The sequence below is a fragment of the Simochromis diagramma genome, unplaced genomic scaffold (genome assembly GCF_900408965.1).
Source record: "Simochromis diagramma unplaced genomic scaffold, fSimDia1.1 OVJJ01000419.1, whole genome shotgun sequence".
NCBI lineage: Eukaryota > Metazoa > Chordata > Actinopteri > Cichliformes > Cichlidae > Simochromis > Simochromis diagramma.
The window spans coordinates 5534656-5556372 of NW_024387244.1; the positions used below are offsets into that span (position 1 = coordinate 5534656).

The 21717-nt window shown below is 40.6% G+C and overlaps 2 protein-coding genes across 4 annotated transcripts in view; both read left to right on the top strand.

Annotated features, from left to right (window-relative positions):
* The window catches only part of pip5k1ca (phosphatidylinositol-4-phosphate 5-kinase, type I, gamma a), a 53059-nt gene extending 40591 nt beyond the window's left edge, over nucleotides 1-12468 (top strand). The window contains exons 16-18 of one of the 3 annotated variants that reach the window (XM_040052893.1): nucleotides 2748-3018; nucleotides 7177-7266; nucleotides 9393-12468. In XM_040052893.1, the coding sequence (XP_039908827.1) occupies nucleotides 2748-3018; nucleotides 7177-7266; nucleotides 9393-9395 (364 nt within the window). In that variant the 3' untranslated portion in view covers nucleotides 9396-12468. Of the gene's footprint in view, nucleotides 1-2747; nucleotides 3019-7176; nucleotides 8094-9392 lie in introns of those variants that run through there. The other 2 variants (XM_040052892.1, XM_040052894.1) reach the window with 2 other exon arrangements.
* Nucleotides 12469-14825: 2357 nt separating this feature from the next.
* LOC120747197 (ras-related protein Rab-11B-like) lies at nucleotides 14826-19985 on the top strand. Its single transcript, XM_040052895.1, has 5 exons — nucleotides 14826-14987; nucleotides 16796-16991; nucleotides 18231-18424; nucleotides 18538-18618; nucleotides 18709-19985. Exons 1-5 carry the CDS (start codon nucleotides 14948-14950, stop codon nucleotides 18852-18854), a joined length of 657 nt encoding a protein of 218 aa, XP_039908829.1. The 5' UTR covers nucleotides 14826-14947; the 3' UTR covers nucleotides 18855-19985.
* Nucleotides 19986-21717: the final 1732 nt, after the last annotated feature.

Sequence of the window (21717 nt, forward strand, 5' to 3'; positions counted from 1 at the left end):
GTGACGTTTGTAGGGTTACTGAAGTTGGGCTAGCTGGTATATAATGATGTGCTACGTGATCGCTAGCGACACAGCTATGTTAGCATAACATAAACAGTGAAGCTGGAGGACGAACACTAACACTTTTCCACTTATAAAAGTTAACGTGAAGGTTCCTCATGGTTAGAGACAAATGCAATCGCATGGCAGGATGCTGTAAACGGACCAAACTTCAGTCAGGAGAACAACTGAGATAATCCATCCACAATACAAGGTTAGTCATTAATATACTGCAACAACATGGGAATAGAGCAGCTGCCAGAGAATTCAACATTAATGAATCAATGGTACAGAAGTGGAGGAAGCAAGAAGAATGAGTTTAATAAAGTTTGATTTATCTGACTGCTTTGTTTCGCTTAATGTGCCTTATAATCCCGTGCACCTTATGGTCCGAAAAATGCATACTGCACACTGCAGTTTAATGTTGCAAAGCACCTCTTTTTAACTTCAGTGGATATTATACATGGTTATGCTCAGGATATTCAGCCTTCTACAATGCTTTGGTCTTCAGGGAATTGCTTTGCACGCGCTTAGCGCTGTTAAGGAAATAAATGGAAGGTTGTCTTTTTCCTAGTAAATGTTTTGGTCATTAATCGTCAGTTTATCGTATCGCAATTTTCAATATCTTGATAGAGCCATAGCCTGGTTCCCATCAGGCGGCGGAACACTTTGTCTAAAGTGTATCTTAAGCAGTACCTGTAAACGGACTAAGTATTTGTATACTTTAAAAAAATATCCTCATTTAAAATAGATAAAAACGATGTAATATAGCTGCCACCTGGCATGTTGCCATATTAGTCCCACAAAATGCTTAATGATGAATATTTTCCACCATGCACAAAACAGACCATTATGAATAAAAGAAACAAAGTCACAGCCTCTGTTCTTTTCACTGTAAACGACAGAAAGACGTGAAAGAAAGAGGCAGCTCTTATCATACATGTGACCCAAATACAGAAAGAGCTAGAACGAGGCTCCTTTATTACCGCAATATGACTCAGTTTGACACCATACTATAAATAACCTGCTGCCTGTGTCTCAGCAGGACTTAGCCAGCTGTTAGGTAAACACACCTCACCTGTCTCACACACACACAAACACACACACACAGTGGAACACAGAGAAACACTGAAAGCAGCTTAACCCATTTGTTCATGAGGTCAGGGTTCTCTTGTTATGGGGAAATAAATGCTGCAGGTGAATTTAGGGGCATGCATCTATAGTAATTAGGTTATGAGAGAGTGCCCACATGCATACATAAGGAGTGTTTATCTCCTGTTTTTTTTAAATGGGAACATGGTGCAGACACTAAATCCAAAAAACCCAAACATGGGGGAAACGATCAGAAAAAGTAGGGTAGTGGGTCGGGAAGCTTTCACGCCTGAGGCTGCCGCCCATAAAGCTGCGATTATCCCACACTTTGTATATTTTAAAATGTTTCTGATTAACTAGATTGGATTGCATGTTAGTTTTAATTTCAAGGTGAAACAAAGAGAGTTAGAGCAACACTTTATGCCGCTCTGGATTTTGAAAACAAAAAGTAAAAAAACGTTCATTTTTACAGACTTAAACAGACGTAATGTAAACACGCTGGAGTTTTCCTGGAGTCAGGTCAGTGGAGATTGGGGTGCGGTTGCCGAGGGAAGCCAACTGAATAATTGGGTTTGATGGTGAGAAGGCAGTGGCTAGACATAAGGCCTGGGGGTCTGGAAAGAGCTGGCGGGGAGGAAGGAAGGGGTGGCGAGAGCAGCCGAGACAGTGATAGGCGAATGGATTAACTGCCTCAACGCTCCTCTGAGAAGCTGCTTCTAACACACCTGCAGCTTTGGAAATGGGTTGGATGGAGGTGAGAAGGCCGACGTGAAGTGGAGAAATTGTATATTTAATTAGAAGATGAAAAGAAAAGATAAATATAAGGAGCAATTTGTGAAGAAGGCAGGCAGAAAAAACTGTGTAGTGAAAAATTTTGTGTAAAAAAATAAATAAATAAATAAAAAGAAAGAGGTGGGATGAAATGGGCTGAGACGAACTGAGTAAGGGAGCATCTTTTTGCATGGCAACAATCATCCCGTCCCCCCTCGTTTGTTCAGCCATTCAGTTCTTCACTTGGAGATGCCAAGTCTCCTCTTTTTTTGCTTGCTTGGCCTGCTGCCGGGCTTTTCCTCTGGTGGAGCTAAACTCAAACACAGAAGCTGAGAAAGCAATGTGGATGTGCCTAAATCCTTCCTAATAGTCGATGATCTGGCCAGGAACAATAAAGGATTGTGGCAGCACACAGCCAGCTGGCAAATCTTTAAGCTTAAGCATCTAAACCACAAACACCCCCACCGCACATATACGCACAGCTGTTGAATTTTCTCTAATAGCTTGGTCCCACTCTTCTGCCCTGCTGCTGGAAAGTGGCTTATGGCAAGTGACCCAATTAATGGCTCTTAACGGCTGTGGGTCTGTGTGTAGGTGGATGTGCAGGCAGATTTGTTTCTGCTCTTGTTAAAATACATTAATACATAAAGTGAGGTGAACTGAACAGGATGCAACATTTTTATAAATACCTGAAACTGTGTGCTGCACTTTGACCACATAGTTACGCTCTTCTTGAATCAAAGTAATCCAGTTGTGCTTGTCTGCATACATATAAAAGAACTATTAACAGCTAATTTAATGCTGCCAATTAATTTTCTAACAATACAACATTCGTTTTTCCACAGTGACGTTCAGGAAGTAGCCGGCGCAGACGCTCTAGACGGTGCCGCAGCAGAACCTTCAGGCTCTTTGTCAGCACCTGAGGCTGCCTCCTCTGCATCATCATCTGCCCTAGCTGCTTCCTCCTCCCCGGGGCCACCCGAAGAAGCCACATACAGCCCAAAGGAGGCGGTGGCAGTGGAAGCAGACAGGGCCAGCCAGGTGTCCGGTTCAGGGTGCACCAGTCAGGCTTCGGTTGATGACGACGACGATGTGCCAATCACAGATATCTACTTTGTAAGTACAAACATACCCTCGGACATGTGCAGCAAACACAAAGCAGCAGCTTTCATCACTTCTCTAATCTTTTAGTTTGGCTTTGTTTTTTTTAGCCATCACATCATCACGTATATCCAGTCAGGGTCGGTGTATCTTAACTGAATAGACTGAATTGTTTGACGCTGTCCTACAGATGCGCTAACACGTAGACTACAGGAAAGGAGCGGAGGATCAGGCTGGTACGGGAAAAAGAGTGTGCGCAGCTCTTGTTTGCAGTGTGTGGTGCTTTCAGCTAATCGAAATGTTTTGGGAAACATTTTGCTTTCTTGCTGGAGTCAAGTTATAAGACTGATATCTGTTATCCTGTTTTTAATGCTCAGCTTAGTCTGTTGGCAGGTAGATTAGTGTTTAGATGTGAGAGTCGAGTCACTCGTCTCATCTACCTCTTAGCAAGAGGCATATTTCCCAAAATGTTTTCTTTAAACACAGGTGTGCGCTTTGGTTTGGAGTGTTTGCTGAGTGATATTAGAGTGATGTATACCTTCACTTTGTTGCTCCTGTCTCAAATGATCTCGAGCCAACCTTCAGACACACACTCACAGGATTTTTCTAAATAACATTTAAAGCTTTTTTTCCCCATTTGCATCTGCTCAGTCTCAGTACTGTCAGATAGTATTGTGCTAGCAGTCTACCCAAAAGCGTAGCTATAAATGAATGTATGAGCATCGGGTGAAGGAGAGCAGAGCTAGTGATCACAGTTACAGATAGAAACGTTCTCACTTGGCCTGTCAGGAATTAAACACCTTCTAATGTGGCTTTGAGAAACTTTAATGACCAACAGGTTAGTCTGTGAGCTCCCTCAGTAATTTAACAGCCTTCTCATCTACCCGGCTGTGGCTGACGCCCATTACAAGCTTCAAAAGCAGGAGATCCTCTCTCTGTGCACAGCAGCAGGGGGTCTGTAGCACTGCGTGACAAAAAGTGACACCACACACATCCTGAAGTGTAACTACAAAGAAGCATGCCACAGGCAGAGCGCTCAGAGGGGACTTCATGGAGTGGCAAAGAGCTTGTTGTTCTATTAGCTGCTGATGAAATGCCAACAACACAAACTACAGTATAAAAGGAGTACGGGCAAGTGTGTTTAGACTGGATTTGTACCACAATACTCAGTTTAGCCTTTCGTCTTTTTGTGCTCTCCCCTCGCTCTGAAGAATAAATTGGATTTCTGCATGATTGCCCAAAAGGCTTGTTCCAATCTTAAACACTTCAGGTGCTGCTCCGGTTCATTCACACATGAAGAGCAAGACACATGTTTCGGAAATTATTTCTCAGAAGTTTCAAATGAAATTATTAACATGCTACAATCTGGGGCAGTGTTTAAATGCCTAATGTCTAAAATGAAATAAAATGAAATCAAAATTTATTTCTATAGCATAATAATAATTATTATTATTATTGAATAATAATACAACAAAGTTGACCAAAGTGCTTCACGGTCGGTCAGAGCAATAGCATAAGACAGAATAAAAAACAGTTAAAAGGAGGGCAGGAAACAATATGGGTAAACAGCATAACTAGCCACGAAATAACAAACTAGTTTGAATCAAAAGCCAGACAAAATAATAAGTTTTAAGATGCAATTTAAAAGACTGGATGGACTCTGAGGACGGAATATAAGGAGGGAGGTTATTCCAGAGTCTGGGTGCTACGATAGCAAAGGCCCGATCACCTCTGGACTTCAGATGAGACCTCGGTTGCGTCAGGAGCATTTGATTGGAAGATCTATGTCCTCTATAGGAATATATAAATGGAGGAGTTCACATAGACAGCTGGGAGCCAAATTGTTTAGAATTTTAAAGGTAAATTGATACAATGCAAGTTGGCTAAAACTGGTGTGATGTGATCATAATTTCTAGTGTCAGTTAAGAGACGCGCAGCTGGATTTTGAACTAACTGGAGCCGGTGACTAGAAGAATATGGGAGGCCCAAGTAGAGAGAATTACAGTAGTCCAATTTGGAAGTGATAAAAGCATGAATGAGCTTTTTAAGGTCCTTCAAGGGAAGGCATGGCTTTGCTTTAGATAGATCAAGATCACACTCAGGTCTGTTGGGACTACAGAAAATATCAGTTTACATCACTCCTATAAAAATATCTCTTTAATCTGATTTTCTGCACATTTTGGTTTGCTTATTTTAACACGACCAAATTATGGGAACGGTTTTTACTGGAGAAAATCAATATGAATTAGATTTCAGTGCTTGTGAGATTTGTTCCATCATTTCTGCAAGGAGGAGCGAATTGTGATGCATAAAAACCCAGTTTATCATCCCAAGACTCTGTTTAATAGTCTATCAAGCTGCTGGAACAATTTAATGGTTTTAAATTGTAGATTTTCCAGAGATGGAAATTAAGTATATGTCTGAATTTTGAAGATTTGTCAGCATTTAAGCTTGTGTAGTTCCCCATTAAAAAAACAGCACAGCTGCGAGACTGAAAAGAAGAGATTGGTTGGGAGTTTAGTTTTTATGATTCACATCCGTACTCACGTCATATGTTTGTTTCTCTTCTTTTGCCCACTCTCATTTCTGTTGCCTCTCATGTCCACCCCATTAACCCGTTACACCTCTTCGCTCAAACGTTCAGTTTTTTGCCATTCCCTTTCCACCTCACATCCTTTGTTTACTCCCTCCATGCGCTCTCTCTTATTTCACATGTTCTCATTATTGTGATTTTCTTCAGAAGCCATAATGAAAGTGGCGAGATGGTGTTGTTGTATGCAAGCGGGAAATGAAAACAGAGGCGGCAGCCAGACACGTGAATCTAGCTGTGACCATCGACTTATCCAGTGTATCCGTGCCTTTTCCATTTTCACCCCAGCATGCTTCCTTTTTTTTATCGTCAGTGTTTTATTTTGAGTTTCCCTCCTCGCCCCGTGTCCCCCTCCACCCTATTTTCAGCTTTTCATCTGTCTTTGTTTGTCCATCTGTCATGTACCTCTGCTGTTGTCAGTTTCCTGATGGGAGGACCTGGGTGGTCTCTCCTTTCCGACAAAGGAGGAAATGCCAGTCTGGTCAGCCAGTAAGTGAGATATAAGTTAGACAGCAGTGGCTTTGTAACAGTAGCTGTTCCTGTTGTTAGGCTATATTTGATTGCAGTGTTGAGAGGAAACAAGGTTTTTTGGATTGTTGTGATTGTTGTGATTTATCAACTGATTGTGTTGTTTTGTGATCATGTTGACACTAAAGAACAAAACCTGTTCACAGCAGGTTAAAAAAGTGACAGGAAGCTTCTTATTTGACAGTTTCTTTTATATTCATCTTCTTTTGAGTATTTGTTTCCTCACTCACTGACAGCTTGCTTTATTTCTCTTTGCACCTGTGTAGTTAGTGTGTTTATTGCAATGTGCTGAACTTTGTGTGTGTGTAAATATACATGTGCAAGCGTGTGAGTGTGTGACATCCACCTCCATCCCTGTTACCTGTTGCCGTGTTGCAGCGGCTTCCCTATCTTAAAGGGCTGGTACCCCGAGAATGATAATGGCGAGACTTTTTAGAGACTCTAAACAACACTGAGTTCAAACGAACAACAACAACACATAAAACAAAAGGCATGTTTGCTTGTTGGAAAAGGGGAAAAAGACATCTTGTTCCCTTGCTTTTCTTTGACGAGGATGCTTTCTGTGTCTGTGTCTGAATGTCCCGGCATCCTGGCTACCCCCCCCCCGCTCGCCATTCCCATCTCCTTCCTTCTCGCTCCTCATACTTCCCGCTTGGATGATTTAGCAACTCATCCCTTGCTTTGCTCCCCAGGACTTAGTCCAAATGTTACAAAACACCAAGACATGTGATTCAGGCACACATCACTGAGGTTCATCTTTATATTTACATGTTTACAGCATTTTTTTTGGTTTGTTTTTGTATAAGATATTAACATCATGTTCAATTCAGCCAGGATGAACACATCCTTCCAAACACTTTCAACGTTCACACTCTCCAGTATGTCTCAACAACATTCCTCCTTAATGCATCCCTAATTTTCATTTCCTGTCTTGTCTTTTCTCCTGTGATCTCCTGTGTCTTTCTCTCCTGCCTGCCCCTGCTGCTTGTCTCTGTGCCTCTGGCCTTTCCTCTGTCCCTCTGGCCCCCTCTGCTGTGGTGGGTGTGTAAAAACAGCCTCCAGAGGACAGGACCTGGGTGTACTCTCCGCTACACTATGGCTCAGAGTCTAAGGCCCTGCCAGATGGGGATTGGGAAAGAGAGACAGTAAGTGAGATGCATCGGACTAAAGTATGAAGCACAGAAAGTTCCCCCCAGAAGTGGAATGAAATTTGTTCGGGACCATGTTTGGGTTTGTTCTTAGGGAAGGATGAGCTGTAACGCTACACTCTGCACGAAGCTGCTACAGTAAATGTAGGCAAAGCTTCTCAGGTCCCAAAGTCCATTACTATTTCAAGAGTACGCTTGGTCTGTGTCCAGAAACCCACTCCTACATTACAGCATTCATTGTTCATTGACAAACGGGTGGAAATGGTCATCGACTGCCTCTGTGATCATTTAGTCCACGACCAGCCATCCCGCGTCCCTCCAACAACAAGCAGCTCAGACTTTAACACACACATCCATCGGCTCATGTGTCACCAGAGCGCCATGGCTCATTCTGCTTAAGCCGTTTAGACTAACCTGACAAGTTGCAATTTATTGAACATCAAAACCCGGTTTCTAGTTATTCAGTCAGTCGGAGGCAATGTGATGAGTTCTTTGAGTTTATGAGGAACGAGTTTATTTTCTGGTTTAAGTTTATATTTAAATACTACCGAATTTAACAGTTATGTAAATTAGACAAATAAGTCACTCAAACTTATGCAAATTTAAAGTCAGAATGGCGTTTAGGTCACTTTAGTTTGGGTTTGTTAACTTTACGAGGTGTTTGTGAGCCAGTCTACTTTGTTAATGTCGCTTTAATGCAAAAGCGACAATAATCTGTTTTTTCCCAACTCATTTTGTTTTTCCATCTGCTTCTCACGCTAGACCTTTCTTTACTAGGTAGCCCCCCCCCAAAAAATGACAAAACATAAACAAATCTACTATTTTAAAAAAAAAAAGGCAGAAAACAAAAATCAACAGCTCATACAACACAGAGCTCCACTTTCTTATTGTAAACGTAAGATGTCAGTATAATTTGGCCAATTACACTCCATCAGTGTGACATCATCATGTGACTAGAGTCATGTGACTGAAAATGCAGCATCATTGTCTAATGAAGAGCAGCAATGCTCGAATGACAGATTTTGACCCCATCAGCTGCATATAAAGCCTCAGTCATACCTAGAGCCTAAAGGCCAGTCAGCGAATCCCTGGCAACAAGCAGTCGCTAGGGAAAATTCAGCTCAGTTCAATTCAGTTTAACAGTCTGCCAAAAAAGTTTATCCCCAATCAGTTGATGAGGGGTTGCTGAAGGTTGCTAGCACTAAGTGAAATAAGGTGTTGCACTGAAAACTGTGTGATTGCGTTGATCATTAGCAGATTCCAGAAATCACCTGTAGTTTGCAGCGAAGACGCCGGCATGTGTGAAAACAGTCGCCAACTGCTCGCCGAGTGGTCGTGAAACTGCGAAAAGTCCGATGCAAGACGGAAATGGAGACTGTTTGTTGTCAAAGTTGCACATTTGGAAGCATTTTGTTTGTAGCAATATGAAGCAATTTTTAAACTGAAGGCGAACGTTCTCCGTTTCTCGTTTTTTCAAATTTCACTCGTGTTCAGCTTCACAATTTACATGCAAGTGAGCGTCTCCTATGCAAACTATGGACAACCATGGCAATCTACTACCAAACAATCACAAGGAGGTTTTCAGTATCCTCTTCGCTGCAGATTTCACCTTCCAGCAGCCAGTCACCAACCGGTCATAATTATAATAATCCAGAAAGGTTATGTCATTGGTAAACAAACAAACTAACAAAAAAACATCACGTACAAAGTTGTACGTCAGCTGGTGAGGAACATGAGCTAAAGAGTAGAAAGTGTTCATAGTTTGATTGGGATTGTTTAGACAGTCCAGGTAAAAAAGTGTGGTTTCTAGAAGATACAACAAATATTTACTATATGTGGGATTATAACTGGAAAATCAGACTAATCAGACGGCCGTAGCCTGTAAAAAATATTTTTTATTTTTTTTATACCTGCCTTTACCTGCTGTTAAGGAACTCTGCCTGAGCTCACTGTCCTGGCTTCCTGTTTGCTTTTCATCTGTAGCTGCACTTTGATTTGATGGCTCGGTGTTTATTTATCATTTCCAAATAATTAATGAGAGTTTACAGGCTGTACACCCAGGGGGGAAATGAAACATTTTCCCTCTTCTGAATGCATTAACTCAGTCTGTCTGTCTCCCACAGTAAATCCTGTTTTCTGGCAGACAGGAGTGAACGTCTCAGCGGAGAGGACTCATCAGTCTGAAGTCCAGACCTCAGTGGCAGCAGCGCGATCTCTGTCTGAACCAGGATTTAAAAACATGCATACAGAAACACACTGAGAGGAAAAAGTGACTGTACCAGAGTACCAGAGGGAGAAAAAACCCTGACAGTGATGATATCACTGGTTTGCAACCATCCCTGCCTTTCACCCTTTGACAAATGAAATTTATTACATCAGTTTAATAAATATTTGTATGTGTGACATAGTGCGCATAAGGCTGTATGTAGTCTTGTATGTTTGACACACCCAAAAGACCACAATAACCTACTTTTTGTTCTGTTTCACACTAACACAGCTCTCCAACCGACTCTTTCCCAACGAATCTCTGAAAGTCATTTTTATTCGTGATATCCTTTATGTTGCAAAGCGGATTTCTCTACAAGTCACACATACTAGCCAGCAGACATCTCCTGGGTTCTGTGATCAAACAAAACCACAAGAAGCTCATTAAAACATTGATCCATGACACAAATACGGGTTAAAAAAATGCTAAATTGAGTGGATGCTCCTTATAGAAATGTACCTATAAGTTTATAGTATTAAAGTTTTCCATTTTTAAGCAACTGTTCATCTTTTGTAGCGAGGCTTTAATGAAGCTATATTAATGCTACTACTGCCTTCGGTTCTCAATAAAGAAAATGAATGGCACATCCAGAACTAGGAGCATATAAAGTAGTTTCTCCCAGTAAGGAAACCTAATTTGAAGAAAAATGAAATTAAACTCGTTAATCTCAAAATTATCTCCAGTGCAATTACCTTAGACTGGAACATATCAGTCATCCTGTGACTCCACTGGCTGCTGTGTTTCCAACCAGTTCGAAGGAAATCTCCAGCTCAGTGGTTGTAATTGCTGCCAGTATGGTGCCCATTTCCACTATGCCGCTGCTGTTGAAGTTAATTAGCTGTGTCTGCTTTTCCATGATAATCTTACCAGAGGTCATCATCACAAAATTCAGAACAGTTTGATGCTAAAAGATTTTTGCAAAACCAAGTGTGCAAAGTACGTCTTACTAGGCAGCCACCATAGCCTGACATAACTCGGATAAATAGGGCTTTTTCTTCCTTTTTTTTTCCCCCTGAGTCAGTGGATTACTCTTCTGTATCCCGTGATGTTGGAGGGTTCTGTGCTCGCAGGACAGGAGTTACAGTGAAAACCACTTTAAGCCAATCAAAGCAGAACATCCAGATATCGCTGTCATCCTTTAAAGTAGTGAAAATATGCAGTTTAACTTTAAAAAAAGCAAAAACATATTCATCTACAGCATTATTAAAACTTAAGTCCTGTTGTTATATTTTCATTTCTAAACTTTTCTTCAGCTGTTTTTACTACTGTGAACTTTTATTTATTTGTCTATTTGTATTTGATTGTAATATTCACGACTGGTACTTTTCACTCATTTTTTTTTTATCTATTTGCATCCAAAGACTTTTTGTTTTTGTTTTGCTCATTTTCTTCACTGCGGTATTTTGCGGTATTTTGTTCTCTTTTTCATGTGTTGTCTAATTCAGTGTTGTTTTCCACTACACCACATGTTGTTCCAATACCTGAGGGTGATGACTCTTGCCTTCAAAATAGAAGGCGTCAATTACAACACTAAGGCAGCAGACATTGTCATTAGAGTAATTTTCATGTCTACACAATGTCTTCCAGTGTTGCCCTGCTTTCGGACTGACGCACAGGGATCATTTGTAACAGTAGAATCAGCATATCTTTTTCTACATCACCTCCTCACGTCAAGAAATCGGGGAATCTTTCCAATGTTTGTAGATGTAGAGCACCAGTTGTAGTGTTTGCGGTCGATATCGTAGCTGTTACCTGTATATTCCAGTGAACGCAGTGCGTGTTGGCTTGGTGAGACACAGCAGTTTGTGAATGGGTTGAACGTCGTTTGCACTCATTAAAAGGACCTGAAGACGAACTAGTGGTAGAGGCCAAATAAACACTCGTCACATTATCCAGAAGTCATATTTTCGAGTTCTTAGATAAGAGTCTCTGCTCACACATGCTGATATTTGGACAGTATTTATTTTAGGATTGTGTGTTTGTGTGTGTGTGTGCACATGTGTCTGTGACATCAATCACAGTCATTGTACATTTAGTGTTTACTGTAGTCTCTCTGTGGCTGACATCTTAAAGACTTAAAGATTTGGAGGTTTTTGGGTTTTTTAAACTAACTACAGGCAGTTTCTTCGGTTCGTTGGTACCTTTTTACGTGTGTTTGTGTGTAAGGGAGGTTACATCAATGTCAGGTGTTGTAAAATAAGAATCGGTTTGTTCTCATGACGTGCAGTGGCCAGTTGTAATCAGTTTGCTGTTGTTCATCAGATGAAGACCATAGCAGCAATATTTTGTACAGTTTAGCTTTTGCGTTAATTGCCTTATTAGGAAATTTTACATATAGGTCTGTTGTTTATATTTTTTTCCACTTGTGCTGTAATATTTATTTTTCTTTCTCATAGTTGTGCTCCTGAGAATGTGTACATAAAACTATAAATACATATATAAAGATATACAAATATATTTTCCATTTGAATCGGGAAAATATTATTTTTGTTTGGTTTCATTTTTGCTGCTGGGCAAGAAATGATTGCAATCTACATGATTTTACTGTACCATATTCTTCAGTGTGTTTATTGAGATGCAGCTGCTGTATATTTATGGTTTGCAAACCACGGCTGTGTCTTTGTATGATATCCAAAACCGAAAGATTTGTGGGGTTTAATGTACATGCAGATCAATAGGGATTCTTCCAACTGTTCAGCTGTGTTGTGTGTGTTTTCAAATCCCTGTGTGCCCTCATCCAATAGGGAGAGTCCTTTACAGAGACATAGCATGATATCAAAATGAATATGCATATCAGAAATGTGTATTTATGTATATCTGTGTAAATTCATCTATTTATACATGAGGATAAATAGATGACTGTGTGTGCGTGTGTTTGGACTCAATCAGAATGAATACGAAATAAAGCAGTTCTATGAATTGTTGTCCATGGAGATGATGTGTTTTAGTTGGTTCTTTGTTGGGTGGTTTTTCTTCTTTTGGCGGCTCTGTTTGACTACATTGGATCATCTGCCTCCATGTCACCATAACCATAGCATCCACCTCTGTAACACCAACCCTCTACATGTCCTCCTTCATCCGTGAAGCTTCTCTGAGGTCTTCCTCTTTTCCTCCTGCCGGTCAGCTCCATATTCAACATCCTTCATCCAATATGTCCTCTATTGCACACGTCCGTACCATCTCAGCCTCGTCTCTCTAACTTTGTCTCCAAACACCTCAACCTGAGTTGTCCCTCTGGTCTAACTTCTAATCCTGTCCATCCTGGTCCCTCCCGATAAAATCATGACATTTTTACCATCTCCAACACGGCCTCCTGTCTTTTGTCAGTGTCACCACCTCTGTCTACCATCTTGTAAACCTTCTCTTTCACTCTAACTGCTATCCTTCTGTCACAAATAAATCCTTTCCTGAAACTCTTCCACCTCTCTATTGTCACTGTCATCTACGAACATCATCGTCCACAGAAACTCTTGCCTGACCTCGTCTGTCAACTTGTCCATTGCCACCACAAACAAGAGGGGCCTCAGAGCTGATCCCTGAAGTAATCCCACCCCCACGTGGAACCCATCTGTCATTCCTACAGTGCACCTCAACATGCCCTGCATTAGCTTCTCTGACAGTCCTGGCAAAATAATCATGTGACATGGAAACGAAACTTTGAACATGGCCACTGGAGAAACTTACCACATAAACCTCTGTGTCTGACTCCACAAATCATTAGTAAGTAATAAAGTACTTCAGACTTAAGGAGTCAAAAACATTTTAATTGATGGGTCACATGCTGCCCAGTTTGATCTCCATGTAACTTTTATCTTAACCTATTTAAAAAACATGCCAAACTTGTCACTGAAAACAATATCCTGTGAACAGTCCATTTATATAAACTGATGATGAACTGCCTCTCTTAAGAAAAACATGTCTCAGCTTTACGACTGGAAACAGTGATGATTCAAAGAAATGCACTGGCATGACTCCTTGGCTTAAACACCATATTTCTGCTTGGTAGTAACAAGACTATGTGTAATGTCTTTGTCAGTAACAAGGCGGTAAACCGAACAATGACTCAGACCTCTGGCTCAGATAAAACAGTTGTTAGCAGCACAATGTTTCCTTTGCAATATTTACATTGTAAAAAGTCATTCACCCGGCCATGCAAATCCTTTAGTGGCTTGGTTCTGGTCAGTGGACAAAGTGTTTGAGAACTCCTGCATGAGGCCACAAAACATATAGGGAAACCTGAAATGTGACCCGTCCAGCATCTAGAGTATTGTCTATGTCAGATTTATTTTTACAACTTAAAGGCATTTCACCTCTCATCCGAATGGCCTCTTCAGTTCTAAAAGCTGAATGGAAGTCTCACATTATTAATTCTGTAAGCATGACAGGGGTTGTTGTTTTTGTAGAGTGCTATAAATATGGCCACTTGGTGGTGCCACTTCAAAGGTTTATCGGAAGAAACAACCAAAATATGTTTTAAATAACTAAAGTAAATCTAAGAAGCTGATATTTTGCTCTGGATTACAATGGACAGACTAAGCTTTAACATCATTGAGATTGTTTTCCTAAGGTCATGAGAATGGCTGTAGGACTGCAGGAGAGGCTGTAAATTTGCACATGCAAAAGCAGAAAGCTGGAAAGCCACATGATCTCATTCGAGATAATCCCTTTAACCTCTTTAGCCCAGCCCTTTAAATATAATGTATCTGTAGAACATTATCTCTGCCACAGGCAATGACCACAGACATACAGGCACACCTGAGTGTAATCTCAAATCTAGCTTTTTCTCTAATTGTAAGAACAAGAATAATTGCATCACCAGATGCCTGTGTTGGCCTAGGCACATCCTTTCGGGTACAATTAAACCATTTCTGACCAGGGTATTATAGTTACCTACAACTATAATGATGTAAATGAAAAAGATAAAAGATAAAGATAGAATATGAACATGGTATAACAATAATAGATGGTATATCCTGCTTTTCTAGCACAGTGTAGTATAGTCTTTCCGTCTTGGTGTATATTGTGCAATACTTTTTACTTCAAAACAAGAAAAAAATACCTCTCTCGTGTGTGTGTGTGTGTGTGTGTGTGTAGGGGGTGGCGAGGGGGGTACGTCGACGAGCTCTGAAGGCTCCGAGCATCCAAATTAGGCGAACAAAGGCTGCGATGGTAGTCGTGTTTTCAAGGTACACGATGATTGGCCAGCATCTTCAAAGAACTCATGTGATTGGTGGATTTGTCTGTCAGTCAATGAGATTAACTTTTCAATTGGCCTAACTCGAAGTTGCTAAACTCACGTGCCTTTCCTCTTCCTAGAAGGCGGTGCCTGCTGGTTGTTACCTGCTGGTGGAGAAGCTTGTTGTTGTTATTGTTGTTGTTTGTGTTAAAGTTTAAAAAAACAAGTCTTCTAAAATGGGAGCCCGAGACGATGAATACGACTACCTGTTCAAAGGTAAGTTTATCTCTGAAGGGGGATGAATGTCAGCGTCTCGGTCGTCTTTAATATGGCTCTCGGTAACAACAGGAGCAACTGAGGAAGTCAGTAATGCTAAAGTTAGCTCCACTGGTAGCAAAGTAGCAAACGATGAAACGATACCTGCTGAAAAAACTGACGCTGCTGCAGGTAGAGTTTGGAAATTCAGTGAACAAATGTGCATTCCCTAGCTTTAGGATACACCTTATCCCAGTGAGTAAGTTTAGACACGGCAGCTGTCAGGCTGCTTAAAGTGTGTTTAAGTAGCTAGCCGCTAACATCACAACGACGTTCCTACTTTGAAGTTAACTGAAACGAACCCATGTTCTGATTTATATTTGATCTGTAAATCAACGTAAATCAGTTAGCTGGATAACTTGGTGATAACGACCTTGAGTATGCCTAACAGGAATAATTAATGTCATTTTATTCTCTCTGACATCATCAAATTTGTTTGTCGTCACGTTAACATTAGACAAAATATGTCTTATATTAGTGAAGGTGGTGTGCATGAACCAAAGTGAAATTCTAGCGTAAAGTCAGTTTGAAAATGTCAGTATTGAAAAAAATGATTTTTTTAAGTGTTAAAAATATTAAAGCTGATGAGCCACATCATTAAGAAAAGGGGAAGCAGTTGTGGAAACAGAATAAGAACAAAGCTGATGATAAGTTAGCAGCGGTATGGCACTACAGATGTGATGCCTTCTTTGAAAAGTGTAGAGAAGGTCAGAGAGTGCTTCACTGTGTCTCTGTGGATCTAGAGAAAACAAACGATACAGAGGAACTGTGGTACTCTATGAGGAAGTCAGAGGTAGCAGGGAAGTATGTGAGGCTGGTGCAGGACATGTATGAGGGCAGTGAGCCAGTGGTGACACTGGGTTCACGGTGGGATCGGATCGTCTGATCCACCTGAGCCTCTTCTTGTTTGCAGTGGTGATGGACAGACTGACAGATAAGGCCAGGGAGGAGTCTCTGTGAACTGTCATGTTTGCAGACGATACTGTGATCTGTAGTAAGCGTACGTGGCTGCTGGAAGAGAGCCTGGATAGGTGACTGTATGAACTAAGAGAGAAGAGTAATGAAAGTCAGTAGAAGCAAGACAGAATACCTCTGTGAATGAGAGGGAGAAAGGTGAATAGGTAAGCATGCAAATAGCTGAGGTAGTGAAGGTAGAGAAGTTTTAATACCTGGGGTCAAGTCAGGGTAGAGTGGATGGAGACCAGTGTCAGGTGTGATTTGTGACAGAAAGACAGCAGCAAAAGTGAAAACAAAGCTTTACAAGATGGTAGTGAGACCTACTGTGGTGTATGGCTTGGAAATGGTGATAATGAGAAGTAGACAGGAGGTCGAGCTGGAGGAGGCAAAGCTGAAGATGCTAAAATTTTCATTGGGTGAGACCATAATGAACAAGATTAGAAATGAGGACATCAGAGGGATTTAGATAGAAAGCTTGGCAAGTCTGAGATTATTTGGATGTGCAGAGAAGAAATAGTGCATGTTGAGTATGGAGCTGCCAGTGAGGGGGAAAAAAGAGAAAAACCTCAGAGGAGGTTGCAGAGGGTTGGTGTGACAGAGGAGGATGTTAGGGATATGGTGAGATGGGGGCAGGCATTCTGCTGTGGCGAGTTTGACTGGCTTAAATAAAAAAAATATTTCTCTGGGCTGGCTGTGCAGCGTCACAGGGGTGGGAATGCTGCAGCCTTAAGTGAGCCATGGTAGACCACTGACACAGCAGGTCTACTGTTTGCTTTGTTTTTTCATGTGTATGGTGTGTATTTTGATTCTAGTTGTACTAATTGGAGACTCTGGAGTGGGGAAGAGTAATCTGCTGTCCCGTTTCACAAGAAATGAGTTCAACTTGGAGAGCAAGAGCACCATCGGGGTGGAGTTTGCCACCCGAAGCATTCAGGTGGACGGCAAAACGATAAAGGCTCAGATCTGGGACACAGCTGGGCAGGAGCGCTACAGAGCCATCACCTCAGCGTGAGTTTGTTTTGTCGTATGCATTACTTAAGGTGTTACGTTAGTAATGGTTATTTATAGGGTAATGTTCACACACTTAGACATGTATAATGAGATGTGTCTTTGCTAATAATTGTGGCTGAGTAGTACGTGTTTGAACCCCTTAGGGTACTAGACCTGGTGCCAGTTTTACATAAATTAATTGTCCAAATTCCTTTTGTTATCAGGAGGAATTAATCACCCAAGAGGAACCATTTTGTAACAGCTGTTTATGTAGCCGGTCTGGCCTGAAACTCTGATTGCCTTGTTCCTACGTTGTGTTGTGTGAATAATGAGAGGAGTCAACTCTCGCTTTGCCAGCTGGGGCGGGTTTATTCTCCCAAAACTGTTCAAAATAAAAACAACTCGGTACAGCAAATTTAACTGGGCTTCTGCATGCACATTTTTAAGGGAGAGAGAAGAATAGCAGACCACATGAGAAATCACCTGCATGCTCCTGTGCCCTAACCTGGGATCGGCAAATTAGCATGTTACAATAAAGCGCTGTAATCGACAGGGAAACAACAGTTAACACTAAAACATCCAACAAAGCCGTGAGACAAAATGCATAAAGGGAACAAGCAATCCTTGAATCACTTAACTGTGTTTAATCGCTGTGTAACCGGAAACACTAGCGTACACTCACCTCTCCTCAGCAGGGCCTCTGGGTGACTGAGGAGAATAGCGAAATGACTTTGTGGGAAGTCAAAGGTCACACAAACAAAATAAAAGCTCCAAAAATATAAATACAGAAAATAGATATATACATATGTACATAAACGATACTGACAAAGCAAAAAATAAATGATTTTTTTTAATACACCCGTTACATTTATATGTATAAAAAGTTGTGAAAATAATACAAGGTATAAAATGCAATACAAGAAATCCTGCTGGAGATGCTGGAGTCTTGTGGTGTCAGATTGGTGGCACTATTGTTTTCAGCAAAAGCAGCAAGCCATTGCTCCATTGGATCATTAGGTCCTGTTGTTTTCTTTGTATTGTTTGTGTGTCCTCCTTATTTCTGTAGGGATGGAAATGATTGTGAACCTTAGTGTCTTTATATGAAACTGTTATTAGTCACCAATTATAATCAAAACAAGTGTAAAAGAAAATACATTTGGCTTGTAATTTCTATTTATGGTTTAAACTTATATTAAACCATGTTAATGTTAAAAAGTTAGTTGATAATGATGGCTTTATGACCTCTATCTTCATCAGGTATTATCGGGGCGCAGTCGGGGCTCTCCTAGTTTATGATATTGCGAAGCACCTGACGTACGAGAATGTGGACCGCTGGTTGAAGGAGCTGAGGGACCACGCTGACAACAACATCGTCATCATGCTGGTTGGAAACAAGAGCGACCTTCGACATCTCAGGGCCGTGCCCACTGATGAGGCCCGAGCATTTGCAGGTGGATTTTTGAGTGTTCTTTGTTTTGCTTTGGAGCAGTCAAAGTAGCTCCTTAACATTCAGTTCGATTGCTGTAAAATAAAAATCTTTTTTCTTTCTTTTTTTTAACCTTAGAAAAGAACACTCTTTCATTTATTGAAACTTCAGCCTTGGACTCCACTAACGTAGAAGAAGCATTCAAGAGCATTCTCACAGGTAAAAAAATAAAAAGTGTGAACTCAACTCAATAATCATCCAGGTACTCTACTGTTAGACCTCCTCTTATGCCATTGTTTTCTTTCCTAGAAATCTACCGTATTGTATCTCAGAAGCAAATATCAGACAGATCTGCACACGAAGATTCTCCAGGCAACAATGTAGTGGACATAAGTGTCCCCCCAACCATGGATGGGCAGAGGGGCAACAAACTCCCCTGCTGCCAAAGCCTGTGACCCTCCTTTTTTCTTTTTCTGGTTGACTTTGTGTCAGAGTTTTCTCTTTTCCCTTCTACTGTCAGATGCTGTCATCTTACCCTCATGGGTTCAGAAGTGTTTGACACAGAGACTCTTAGATTTGACATTCCTTTATGCTGTTTTCTTCTTTGTTCGTCTGAGTCCCGTGTCAAAACAACTTGTCTAAAATACGAAAACTGAGAAGAAAGACGATTGTTAAGCTGTTAACTACAATCTCTTTTTAATTCACTAGGTGATGATCCTATTGACCCACTCCTGCTGAAGGAGTGGCGAGGGATCGGTAGGCCTGTTTATGAGTGCTCAGAGGTGTTTTTACTCGGTTCCTTTTCTCAGCCTAATCTGCTATAGTGGAGTCTCATTTTCATGTCGGGTTGACCTGATTCTGCCTGTCTTGCAATGTGGGTGCAGAAGAGGAGATGAGAGGAAGGTTCGTTTGGAGTGCTGATGTGTGGTCTGTCAAGAGTTTCTGGTTGCCTCTTTAATTTTAATTTTCCTCTTTTGTGCTGTGTGCCCACTCTGGCATGAAATTAGCATGAGCTTGGGACCAGACTGGCTATGAATGACTGACTCATTATAGGCAAGCATGAAACACATGACACATTTTTGTTTTTGTGTGTGTGTGTGTGAGTGAATGAATTTTAGTTTAGTACACAAACATACCAAAGGAAACAATCAGAATCAGTTTTGGGGAAGCTCATTTCACCGTGTTCAAGGATGTTACGATTGCAGGTGATTGCTAAAAGGTCCAGGCTATTTGCAACAAATGTGTAACGGTCCACAGGAGATGCATTGTTATAAGTTGTGGTGCATGATGTCAAACTTTAATTTCAGAATTAGATTGGGGGTTTTTGCACTAGAGTCCAGTTATTTCAGTGGAACCTTATATTTCAAAATGGCATAAAATTTTCATCAGGTAGCATTTTGCTACCTGTAAGGAAAACAATGCTGACAGAAAAGGAAAAATGAAGTTGAAATTGTAACATTTCTGTACCGAATAAGCCATTGCTGTCATTAATCCTAACTGTTGAACAGGAATTGATAAAAGTTTGTAAACTCAGAACATTATCTGTGGAAAACCAATAAATAAATACTCCCCACATACTGCTTTCACTTCAGCAACATTAATGGGTTTTACTTGAAAAAATGGAAGTGAAAATCAGAAATGCAAATTTTGTTTTCATACATCTGGTTGAGGTGCTGTCATGCATTAGGTGGTCATAAGAAAGCATCTCGTACATTTAAATGTGAATTTAATCTGAGCAGATATAATCTTTTTTCCTACTTTTGCATTACACCAGAAAATACTGAATCATAACTAAAACCTGTCCATATGACCATACAGCAGACAGTTATTTTGGTATCCCTTACTCAGTTTACTCATACCTTAAGCTGGGTTGTTTTAATAATTGACAGATGGGTTTCTTAGGCATTTGGGATACAAACCTACTTTTTTAGGTTGTATTCAAAATTATTAGAAATGTATAAATAAGGTTAAAGCGATAAAATTAGGATAGTTTACTACATGTAACATCTCAGTGCACATTCAGGGCAGGCCTTTCTGTCTGCAAAGCACATTTAAAACAAGAAGTGCCAATTCTGAGAGTACACTACTATGAGAAAGCAGGTGGCATTGACGACAAGGTTTGTGAGCATTATAACTCAAGAGCGAGATGACATAAGGTTTTCAAATTCATGCCATGAGTACATCTGATAAACATCTCGGACAAATTGGAATCTCAATGACCTTGACCTCAAGTACATAGGTTAACTTTTTGAAAAGCACCTAGGGTTTTCAGGTGCATCTGAGGGTGTTACTGGTGTAAAAGAAGGTTTCAGGTTTTTCTTCAGTAGCTGAAAAGCTGCTCTGTTGGATTTTAAATGAGGTGACTCACTTGGCCATTGCACCTCTGTTATAGAGTCATTGATTCAAACAGATACTATGATCATGAATTTGTTCTACTCCTGCTTGGGTTAATGACTTTGTCTTTAAACTAACATATGTAACCATAGTCTATTAATAGTTGTGGCTATTATAGACCACAATATGTGTTGAATCACTATGCAATTTTAAAATAAAATTAAATTCAAATTCAAATTTTATTTGTCACGTACACAGTCATACACAGTACGATATGTAGTGAAATGCTTGGACAACTGCTCGTGACCTAAAGAAAACAAAAAAAAGGAAAGGCTATGAATAAGATGGGAAATAAATATGAAAAATTAAAAAGGGTAAATTTAACTAGGAAGGAATAAAATATAAATTAAGGTTAAAAATGAAATAACTGTACAACACAAATTAGAATGAAGGGTAAATTTAACTGGGAAGAATAAGATAAAATATATAAATTAAAGTTGAAAATAAAATAACTGTACAACAAAATACATAATATAGAACTATATAAGAATGTATGAAGAAATCTAAATATAAATAATATATACACAATAACAGCAGCTGTACAAGTATTAACCGGAAATGAAGAATATAGTGACCAGTGTTGTGCAAAAACAAAGTCCAGAAAGTCCAGTGTGTGTGTAAGAACTGTATGTGTGGGTCAGTACTGTGTGGTGGTGTGATTGAGAGACCGTATCGCCTGCGGGAAGAAGCTCCTCCTCAGTCTCTCTGTGTTGGTCTTCAGGGAGCGGAATCGCTTTCCTGACCTCAACAGAGAGAACAGTCCGTTGTTGGGATGGCTGAGGTCCTTCACGATCTTCCTGGCCTTGGTCCAGCACCGCCTGCTGTAGATTGAGTGCAGGTCAGGGAGCTCGGAGCGGATGGTGCGCTCAGCTGACCGCACAACCCTCTGTAGAGCTCGTCTGTCCTGCATGGTGCTGTTCCCGA